This window comes from Lactuca sativa, chromosome 5, assembly GCF_002870075.4.
Source record: "Lactuca sativa cultivar Salinas chromosome 5, Lsat_Salinas_v11, whole genome shotgun sequence".
Taxonomy (NCBI): Eukaryota; Viridiplantae; Streptophyta; class Magnoliopsida; order Asterales; family Asteraceae; genus Lactuca; species Lactuca sativa.
Window position 1 is genome coordinate 203,973,476 of NC_056627.2, and position 11,388 is coordinate 203,984,863.

At 33.5% G+C, this 11,388-nt stretch overlaps 2 protein-coding genes across 6 annotated transcripts; one reads left to right on the top strand and one right to left on the bottom strand.

Annotated features, from left to right (window-relative positions):
* The first annotated feature begins 374 nt into the window (after window positions 1-374).
* LOC111885046 (YTH domain-containing protein ECT1) lies at window positions 375-4,253 on the top strand. 2 transcript variants are annotated; one of them, XM_023881336.3, is made up of 8 exons: window positions 375-704; window positions 1,379-1,413; window positions 1,497-1,674; window positions 1,772-1,848; window positions 2,231-2,719; window positions 2,801-3,304; window positions 3,379-3,591; window positions 3,688-4,253. In XM_023881336.3, exons 1-8 carry the CDS (start codon window positions 635-637, stop codon window positions 3,922-3,924), a joined length of 1,803 nt encoding a protein of 600 aa, XP_023737104.1. In that variant the 5' UTR covers window positions 375-634; the 3' UTR covers window positions 3,925-4,253. The 2 variants fall into 2 exon arrangements, with proteins under 2 accessions (XP_023737104.1, XP_042758631.1); XM_042902697.2 differs by having other exon boundaries at window positions 1,513-1,674.
* A 166-nt stretch (window positions 4,254-4,419) lies between these two features.
* On the bottom strand, window positions 4,420-9,378 carry LOC111885045 (probable starch synthase 4, chloroplastic/amyloplastic). Of its 4 annotated transcripts, none has more exons than XM_023881333.3 (15): window positions 8,806-9,377; window positions 7,538-8,059; window positions 7,274-7,372; window positions 7,132-7,184; window positions 6,985-7,042; window positions 6,735-6,817; window positions 6,425-6,502; window positions 6,195-6,274; window positions 5,938-6,104; window positions 5,763-5,837; window positions 5,571-5,611; window positions 5,224-5,329; window positions 5,055-5,137; window positions 4,827-4,900; window positions 4,420-4,662 (listed from the first exon to the last, which is right to left on the bottom strand). In XM_023881333.3, exons 1-15 carry the CDS (start codon window positions 8,983-8,985, stop codon window positions 4,550-4,552), a joined length of 1,812 nt encoding a protein of 603 aa, XP_023737101.1. In that variant the 5' UTR covers window positions 8,986-9,377; the 3' UTR covers window positions 4,420-4,549. The 4 variants fall into 4 exon arrangements, with proteins under 4 accessions (XP_023737101.1, XP_023737102.1, XP_042758630.1 ...); XM_023881334.3 differs by having other exon boundaries at window positions 7,538-8,055; window positions 8,806-8,946; XM_042902696.2 differs by having other exon boundaries at window positions 7,538-7,653; window positions 8,806-8,945.
* Window positions 9,379-11,388: the final 2,010 nt, after the last annotated feature.

Here is an 11,388-nt window from a genome sequence, read left to right on the forward strand (position 1 = left end):
TGTCGTGTCAATTTTTGCCACCTCTAATTGTAACACTTGTCATATTTAATAAAATTAATAAATTTTTATTATATTTGTTATTATCTAAAAATAATAAAAAGAAGAGCGACGAAAAAGTATAAACATAGTTATTTTTTCATAAAAAAACGATCATTTTTTTTTACCATTTAACAAGATATTACCTCATTTTGCATTGAGATTTTTTTTAATTTTGTTTATTTTTATTAAAACTTAAAATAAATGGCTAATTTTAGAAAAAAAACAATAACTGGATATTAAAAAAATAGTTTTCTAAAAAACAATTAAATAAATGATAAGGAAGACAAAAGACAAATGAAATAACATATAAAAGGAAAAGGGAAAGAAGTTTCGTAATGCTACTCCAGATGCACACACGCACAAGTACGTGTACATGTTGTGTGTTATATATAAAGTTGTATCTATATATACGACCTAAAACCCTTTCAATTTTTAATTTCTTCGATATTCCTTAATAGTTTTAATCTCTAGTGATGATGATATGAGGAATTCGAATTTGATTATTCAATCTTTGATTTTTCCGATTTTGTTTTCATTGGTTTTTTTCAAGAATTTTTAATATTATTGATTTGATTTGAGGAGTTCCCAAAAAATCATGGAAGAAAAAGGTCAACAGGGAAAAGATCGAGTCTCTCCTGCTTCAATCTCAGCTTTGCCCTTACATGGTGAGATGTATTCTTTGCTTATTTACGAAATTCTTCGTATTCATCTAGTAATAATGCGAAATTCGTCTGTGTTAATTTGGGGAAAAACGATTGATTTCGCTATATCTGCAACATTGTTGTTATGTTGTTTGCGTTATTGACGACTTTCGCAATATAGATAATTTAGGATCGTGAATTTTACTTTGTGTATGCGAACTTCTCTTTTTTTTTGTTCGTTCTATATGATTTGGGAATCTAGGGTTTCTATTAATTGATTTCATATGTTTTTACCACGAATTAGGGATTTTTGTTTTACGATTTGATGTTGATTGATCCGGTGAAATTTGGAGTTCAGTAGAAGTTTGAGTCCGAATAGATCTTTGTTTTGGGATCGGATCTTGCGCCTAGTTTATTCTAAACCCAAAAATCAAGGTTCATTGTAATGTTGCCCTTTTCATTGGTTAAGTTTGATATCCTCTTCAAATTTATGGATTCACTTCGATTGTGAATCAATTAGCGATTTAGCCAATCTGTGAAGCTATTGCATGCAGTATCTCAAAATGTGTTTCCATTGGTTATCGACCATTGGGTCACTGCATGGTGATATTGACTCTGGTACCCTCATACCGAGTCTTGTTTTACCCTGATTTCAAAAGCCATGACTAATTCCTCTACAATTATGAAACTTTTTGCAGGTGATGGGCTTGTGCCTGATAACTACATGGATAAGGTACTTGTTGGCTATTCAATTCTATTTATATTAATTTTCCTTTCCATATATGTTTTTGATTAGTACTTTATTTGTATAATCAGCCACTTTCTCCCAAAGATGAAAGGATTGTTTCTCCAAATCCTTCTCCAGATGCAGCCCTCACAGGTTCCATGAGAAATATATCCAACCAATCAGAACCATTGAATGCAAGTGGAGCTCCAACCCCTGTAAATCCATCCAATATTTTTGCTCCTCCAGAGCAAACCTACTTTTATGGAGGTTAGTCTGCTTTAACTATGGTAATATTAATATCCCTTTCTTTTTCTTCTTTCATTAATCCTCTCATAACATTTTCATCCCAATTTCGGCTTTTCAGGTTATGATGATGGGTCAGCTAACTGGGGAGACTATTCTAATTATGTTCATGCTAATAACTTGCAGATTGTGCCTCCGGTGAGAAATCAAATACTCTTTTCTTTTCATCAAAAAGTGAGGCCTCAAGTTCAAGCCTAGTCACCACCTTCATTGCTCTTGGGACATTGTGATTCACCTCTCACATGTTGGTTGTGGGACCCGTTGGTGAGGGCGCCAGGGTGGCATACACCCTTTTTGCCTATAAGGGGTATACGCCACGCGTATACCCCTTTTACCTATTAAGGGTCTATGCCACCTTGGCGCCCTCACCAACGGGTCCCACAACCAACATGTGAGAGGTGAATCACAATGTCCGAAGAGCAATGAAGGTGATGACTAGGCTTGAACTTGAGGCCTCACTTATGGATCCTCACATTCATTCAAGAATATAGTTTCTTATTTTGTTGAGTTAATAATGTAGGCAATTTACAATGAGAATGCATCATCACTATTATTTCACCCTGCATATGGATTCGATTACAGCCAGTTTTCTCCTGTTGCTAGTCCCATGTCTCCAATAATGATAGATGGACAGCTGTTTTCACCTCATCAAGTTCCAATCTCTCCTTCTTACTACTCACAGCCTGTTTCTCCTAACTTACCTCAAACCGATCTTTCACCACAACCAAACAGTGGGATGCAAATGCAAGAGGGTCTTGGGGACAATGTTTTTATGGCTCCAAGTCCAGGATCAGGTTATTATTTACAATATGGTTCTTTTGGTGGTGTGAATGTGAATGGAAACCCTTCTGGAAATAACAATTTTGGATATTATAAATATCCAGGAGACATTGGGTCTAATGAATCAATGTCTTCAGATACTAGTAGCTTTGTGTCTCCAATCACATCTGGGGGTTTATACCCTGCTCCACTTGGTATTCTTGGGTCATATGAACACATTTTTAGTCAGGTTTGTTTCTTCTTTATTTCTTTTTAGTTTTTACCCTTTACTTTATCAGTATATGTATTTCATTATTTACTTGATTTCCAGATTCCGCAACAGCAGGCTGGATACGGATACGGATACGGGTCAGTATCCGGATCCGGATCCTCCACAAGACGCTACCCACAAAGCGGATCTTTTCGAGGGCATAACTATGGAAACAATTCCATTTTTCAAGGGGAAGCAAGTCGCCTGAACCGTTTCATCCCTGAAAAAGGAGGGAAACATAGGGACAAAGATGGAATTAGCATGATTAGTGAACCACATGGTACTACCAGTGATCGAAACAGGGGACCAAGGGCGTCAAAGGCAAAAGGAGAGCAGATATTATCTCCCGAGGGTAAAATCGACCTTTACAATCAACCGGATTTTGTCACGAGTTATGAGAATGCAAAATTCTTTGTAATAAAGTCTTTTAGTGAAGATAATGTCCATAAAAGTATCAAGTATAGTGTTTGGGCAAGTACCCCTTTGGGAAACAGAAAACTTGATGCTGCTTATCAAGAAGCAAAGGAATCTGAAGCCAATTGTCCAGTCTTTCTCTTCTTTTCTGTGAGTTTCTCAACTCTAGAATCATGAATTCCATTCCATTCCTTCGTATTACTAATGATTTTTTTTGAATGTAGGTAAATGCAAGTGGACAGTTTTGTGGAGTTGCAGAAATGGTGGGACCCGTAGATTTTGTGAATGATGCAGAGTATTGGCAGCAGGACAGGTGGAGTGGCCAATTCCGTGTCAAATGGCACATCATCAAAGACGTTCCAAATAGCCGATTCCGACATATTCTTCTTGAAAATAATGACAACAAACCTGTTACTCATAGCAGAGATTCACAAGAGGTGGGAAAGGACGTAAATACCCTTTTTGTGGAATTATGTTTAATGTGTTTATGTCTTTTTTGATTGGTCTAAATTGTTCTACTAATGTTTGTGTAGGTGAAACTAGAAGTGGGGATTGCAATGTTGAAGATCTTTAAAGATCATGATGCAGAGACATCAATCTTGGATGATTTTGGTTTCTATGATGAACGAGAGAAGGATTTGCAGGAAAAAAGGTCAAAAGAGCGTGAATTTACCAAAAACACCCTCAATGTCAATGATACTTCAATAACTCAACTTGCTGATAAAGTTGCAGACTCCCTCCATGTGGATGAGAAGACGGAAATACAGTAAAACAAAAAAAATAGTAAATCGGTTGTTCTTTTATACTCCCGGAAGTGGTAAAAGTTGAAACTACTCTGACCCGTAAATTGTTTTAGTAAAATATGGTAATTTTTCGGTGTTTTGAGAGGGAGTGGGGTATGGGAGTTTGACTGTTTGACTTTTGGGCAACCTTGTAATTTGTCACCCCTTCTTGTTTCTAAAAGGGTAGGTGGTGGTGAGAGAAGGATATGTAGTTTAAAGTTTTTTGGTTTATTTGTGGTGGTGGTTATTGAGTTGCTCCTCAAAAGTGTACAATTTCTAAAGTAAAAGAATTAATGAAAATATATTATGCTAGCAAAGCCAGACTTTTGGCACTTTTTGTGTGTTAGCTTTATTTTTAATGATGACAATGAGGGTATTTATGTCTTTTGCATAGTTAAGGTTATTTTGAGAATGAGGGGCATTCTTGTCTTTTGCATGAATGAGAAACCAAAGGTACCTAAATAATTTTAGGTACTCAAACAATAAGATTTAAAATCATATTAAGAACTTTAAATATAGTAAATTTGTACACTATAATCGAACATCGCAAAGAAGCCATGTACATATCAAAGGAAAAGAACTGCGAACGACAACTAGGGGCAATTTTGACATTTCACCATCTCACTCTTATCGAATTGTATACATCAATGTACTTGCCAGCTGTTTTGTTCCAGCTGTTATCGATTTGCATAACTCTTTGAACGATATTCTCCCACTCAATCGGTTCTGCATCAATCCCGTATGTATAACAGTATAAGCGTTTCTTTTTTATATATAAATATAAATAACGATTTAATAGAACTAAACACCAACTTTTTTCCATTTAACCCAAGTTTTACGTGATTTTTTTAACATTATTTATCCAAACAATAGTGAAATAGAAGTATTACTTTCTTGGTAATACGAAAATGCTCGATCAAGAGCACAACTTAGGGAGCCTTCATCAATTCCTTCAAAGACAAACCTTAAAAAATGAAAAAATATTAAAAAGAGAATAGTAGCAATGACTGCATATAAAAAAATATAAGTATATTACTTGTATTGGTAATGAGAATGACTATTTATCGCAATTTTCCATTTTTTCTAAATAATTAAATTTTAATAATCAAAATGATTACCCGTTGGCAATCTCGGGATGCGACTCATCATCCATATCAAAAACAGTGTCAGCAAGACCACCAGTTTTTCTTACTATCGGTACCTGAATATTAAAAATAATAATAAAATTAGTGATTATATAAAAATAAATAAATAAATAGGATATTTTGGAGAGAATAATTAATATACTGATCCATAACGCATTCCGATCATCTGAGCTAGGCCACATGGCTCATATATTGAAGGAACCAACACCATGTCACCACCTGCATACAGCATGTGTGACAACTCCTCACTTCAATTGCCACACACACACACACACACATTTTATCATAAAATATATACTATTGATTTTTTATATGATTATTATCATTATAATAGTTCAATGGCTAAAACCATAAATAGAATGTACGTTGTACTTTTATGTAGTTTAGGAAAAATGATTTGTTTAAACGATAAAAAAAAAAAGTACAATGGTTAAATTAGTGAGTAAATCGATTTTATGTATCTAGAAATTTATGGATGAGATATTTTACCTGTACATTAAGAGTATGCGAATTGTTGAACCTTTGTTATGCTACAAAAGAGAAATAACTAATAAGTATTCCTCTTTTAATAGGTGTTGATGGATTTCTACTTTTCTAGGGGAGGGTGGAAGGAATTTAATTCCATTCTTCCTTTTTTTTTACTAAAAGACCAAAATACCCTCGTATATAATACATAATTACCAAATCAGCTAGAGCTTCAAATTCTCTTTGAACCCTACTATCTGGAGCTTTTCCAAGAACAATCATTTGTCCACCCTGCAAAAAAGAAGAAATTAGAAACCCTAATCTGAATGTTTCTTTCATTAAATGTTGAATATGGATGTTATATATAAAAATAACATTTCAAGCAACTTACAATTTCTTGAATATGATTGATGGCATGTCTGATTAAATGAAGACCTTTTTGAGCAACTAATCGAGAAATGCAAACAACTAAAGGCACTCTTTCACGTCCTTCTAGAATCAAACCAAATCCCCTTTGGAGATATTTCTTGCATACTTTCTTTCCACCAGTGTTTTGAGCTGAAAAATAATGTCAAAAATATAAAATTTGGTAAATGAAGTTTTCATTAGATTTGTTGAAGAAAACACAAAATTTATGTTGAATGTTACCATGATAATTGGTAGGTAAGAAAACATCAGAAGCAGGATTCCACATAACAGTATCAATCCCATTAAGAATACCATAGTACCTACAAATCAAGATTAAATAGCAATGTACTTTCATTCATTTGTTTATTAAAGGAATTCTACATTAAAAAAAACTTCCTAATTATAGAAATGTCATCCAAATACAAAACAATTTTCACAGCTATAATAAGAAAAAAGAAAATGGAGTTTACTTGTCATGATTTGTCATCAAAGCACTTGAAAGCCATCCAGAACACAGTGTTTCTTGAAGGTAAGTTGGAGAAACTGTACTGGAAAAAGAAACAAGAATCACTTTTTTTTTTTTTTTTTTTTTTGAAATAATTTATTCTATTTTTCAAAGGCATAAATGAAGAATAAGAAGTGAATTAAAAGAGAAAAGGTAAACTTCAAACACCCTTTTCTTGGATTGAATTGAAGTATCCATGGATACACAAAGTCACAAACTGTTATTTATTGTTTTAATGAAATTTAATGGAATGTGTAAGATTTCAGATAACTTACACTACTGAATTGCTGTATACAATGCCACCTTTCAATAAACTTAGCCTCTCAGGATTATGGCCAATAGTTCTATCATCAATTGCCTGTTAAATTGAGAGATACACACAAAAGAAAAGAAAAGATTCATTTTTTCTCCAATAATTATATAGTTAAAACAAGGGATAAATGCAAGAATGAACAATGTGATTTTATTGATTTGTTTAAGTACCTATAACAATGACACAACACAAATATTACTATTATGACTTACTTTGTCAATAGTTGCATATAAAGATCCATCAAGACCACACTTTTGAAGCTGCTCTTGTCTGATAAACAGTAAATTACACACAAAAAACATATTATCTATAAATTATAAATTACCAAAAAGATGAGTAATTATAACTTATAAGAATACCTGCACTCCCCATAATGTTCCATGTTATGGATTGTCAATACTATTCTTGGTTTCTATAAAGTACAAAAAATTTCAATATTATGAGTTAATGAATACTTTTAAAGATATTAATCAAAGAAATATCCTTAAACTAAGATCATGCCTGAAGTGAAAGATGATGATAAATGTCCCAATAGAGGAGTGGAAGTACACCTGTCTGCCATTCATGGACATGTATGACATCAGGTTGTGTTCCAGTTACCTGCATTTTGGTCAATGGATTCTTAAAAAAGAATCATAGAAGGTAGTTTGATGATAGAAAACATGGTAATAAAAAAAAAAAAAAAAAAAAAAAAAACTTTAACAAATTATCTTCTTAAACACAATATAAAGTTATAAACAAGTTGATGAAGAGTAAGCTACAAACCTGCATCCATTCAAGGCAAGCTCGACTGAAAAACAAATAAGCTTCCAATTCATTGTAAGAGCCTCCATATACATCTTCCCCTTTAAAGAATTGGTTCATTGGTTCCAAAAGTATAACTGGAATGCCAGATACCATTCCAGAGTATGCATTAGTTTCAATCCAGTTTCCATCATAATATGAATTGTAAGTAGACATTAGTGAGATTTCTTGGATATTTTCTTTCTGAATGCATTCATAGAAAGGAAGCATAATGTCAACTTTATGTCCACGTGATAAACATGCACGAGATAGCCCAGTTACTACATCACCAAGTCCACCAACTTTTGCTATTGGTGCCATTTCAGCAGTTACATGAATAACATGCAAAAGATCAGAGTCTTTCTCTGTGTTGACAGGAACTTCGGAATTGGAATCCCAAGTCTGGAATTCCCTTTTCCAGAATGGGATTTTGTCACTTGGAGAAGGCCATTCAATGTCTTTTAGTCTTGTATTAGTTAAAGATTTTGGATTGTCAGCAGCTACCTTTCACATGTATAACAATAATGAGAGCTTTTAATGAATAACTACAGAAATATTGTGAAGAAAGAGTATGTGAATATTCATGGCTTAGAGTAGAAAATGGGTTAAATGCAAGAATAGAAATGCTCTTTCATTGATTTGTTTTTACAGCATCGTAATTTCAGTTCTTGTACTTAGAAAAATCTACCTGATTATAACAATGGCATCCAAATACAAAGCAATTTTCAATGCTATAATTGGGTAGATTCTTTGAAGTATAATGTTGAAAAAAAAGATTGAATACAATGCTGTAATTGGGTAGATTTTAGAAGTAGAATGTTGTAATGGAAAGAAATGAAAGTAGGATGATATACTTTTATACACCACAAATAATTGACATTATGTTGCTACTTGTTGCATAATGGAAGATTAGCCATAATTATACATAGATTACAGATTTGTGATGATTATGTCAAGCTATCATGAGTAAGCCAAACCCTTAAACCACTAGCCCCTGATTAAGATCATGTTATAGTCAGTCTACATGGTGTCATGTTATAATAAAATTCAATAATTGAAAATTTGAACATGAAATCTTTTTGAAGGCTTCTTTGCTACTTCATGGAAACAACCATTATAGAGAGCAAGCATGATAAACCAGATCCATTTCAAGCTTGAAGGATGAAGCATTTGATCACCCAATGTGTTAAAAAATTCGGGGAAATACATTTTTTGGAAGGGAAAAGAACAACATATGAGATAATTGTTACCTCGTCCAGATGAACAGCTTGAATTTTGAGATTGAGTGAAGACCGATTTGAGAAACCAAATAAAAACTTGTTGTTGTTACTGTTCTTCCTCTTTCCAATTGAAACAGTGAAGCAATCTGATGTTTTGGTTGGGAGAACCCCATAAACAGAAGAATTGACAGCAATACTGGATATATCCATCGATTAATCTCCTTCTTACTACGAAATTGAATTTTTCATGAATCCATCAACATTAACTATGTGAAAAGGCAGAATTGAGAATTGCATGATTTATGGCAGTGATTGAGATCGAAAAGCCGTCATTGTCGCTGCAAAAGAGAGTTTGGAAGCACGCAAGCCAACGCTTTCATGGATTTTGCAGCCACCATTCGAGATTCGAGCTTAATTCCCTTTTCAACTTTCCGTATATCGTATCTTAATTCTTAAATCAGGTCATTTCTTTTCTCTTTTCGCAGATCAAAGTGTTCTAAATTACAATTGACGAAGCTGTGCTTACCCATACATCAGCACTGTTTTGTATATCCCTTCAAATTTAAGAATATGAATTATCTAAAAGCAGAAATTGAAACAAATAAAAAAATAAAATGATGAACGCAGATAGTTTGTGTTTTTTATTAACTTAAAATCAAATGAATATCCTGCTCATTTACATTATTAATATTTTAAGAGATTAATATATATTCGATAAAATTTGTTAAAGTAAGCAACAACATCACGTGTCTCTTTTGTTTTACTGCATTAAATTAAGTAATTTGTTTCGGTTAGTTAAGTGAACTGCGTTAATAGTCTTAACATCATGGAGTCTATTTCCTATTTGTTCTCCTTTGTAAGTTTGTGTGACTATGAAAGTAATTACTTGAACTTGGAATTTAGGGGTGTTTGGCTAAATTTATTAAGGGTTGTTTATTTTTTATAAGCTAATTTTTTGATTTATTTTACAATTTAAGAGCTTATTATGACTTACATTAAGAAAATAAACCAAGTTCATGAAAAATAAGCTAGAATGAGCTTATAAAAAATAAGCTCGAAAATAAGCCATTAATAAGTTTAGCTAAACACCCCTTTAAACACAAGAAAAACACGTTTCTATGCATATTGTTCCCTTAGTTGCATTACTCAACTATGGGTTATGTGAAGTTTATGTGCAACTCAGTCGTAAATCTTCACTCGTGATGCGGAGTCAAAATCAAAGTCAAAGGGGTTGAATAAAAAATATATGTAATATATATTAAGAAAAAAAGATAAAAATCGTAATTTCATTAGATATAACAAAGTGATAAACTAGACTATAAAATATATATTACATTTTAAAGTTGACATTTAAAATAGACAAATAATATGTAACAACCCAAAAACAATAATAAAATTTTTCATTTTTTTAAAAACCAATAATTTCATTCACCAAATATCTCAAAGTCAATAACCAAGTACAATATCAAAATATTAGAATACAAATATCCAAAAAGTGTAGAAATAATGAGAGGATGATGTTGTGTCATCACGTCGAGCCCCTCCCATTCGTACCGAAAGTACCTGAAGCCATAAACAAAAACTATAAGCATAAGGCTTAGTGAGTTCTCTAAAGTATCACATACCAAACATACAACTCGGCTTAGCCATATGGTATATTCCAATCCAATATACAAATATGGGCCTAGCCCTGGGGTTTCTTCCAACCCATCATATACTCATCGGCCCATTCCTAGGGTTTATTTCAACCCAATCATACAATAATGGACCTAACCCTGGGGTTTCTTCCAACCCATCATATACTCATCGGCCCATTCCTAGGGTTTATTTCAACCCAATCATACAATAATGGACCTAACCCTAGGGTCTATTTTCAACCCAATCATACAAACATGTAAAAGTCATATAACAACTAGCATCCTACACAAATAATCTGGTGTGCCAAGATTGGTGCCTTCGACCCACAAGCACGGTGAGAAGACTCACCTCTAACTGAAGATGACTAAATCACACACTCGAACTTTTGCTAACACGGCTCCTCACACTAATCAAAACCCAAAGACAACCATAAATAATATTCAGGGTTTTAACCCATAATCAATGGTACATACAAAGTATAGTTGTGCATTTGTAATGGATGAAATCATATTGTACCAACCACTCGCACCTGGACATTGAAAAAATTTGCGAGTTGCTGTCACGACTTCTACTATATGTTGAAACAAATGTTTGTGCATTCGTAACCGACATCAGAAAAAATATCAATGAAAATTAGAATGTTCTTCAAAATAATCATGCATCAGATGTTTGTGGATAGTTTGACGATGTCTTTGTATATTTCTTCGTCTGTGTTGCAAATTTCTTGCTTCCTCGTCTAATTCTTGTTGCAAAGAATTAGCAACAGTGACTGTTGTTTAGGGATGAGCAGTTGTCCCAAATCTCGATCCCGTACTTGTACCGTACCGGAACCGGTACCGAACCGTACTGAATTTAAAAATATAGGACGGTACTTGGTACTCCAAATACATGAAATCGGGAATCGGTACCACCGGTACCGGTACTAGTACCGAATACCGGTACCATTCCCGGTACCGGTACCGGTGATGTTAATTC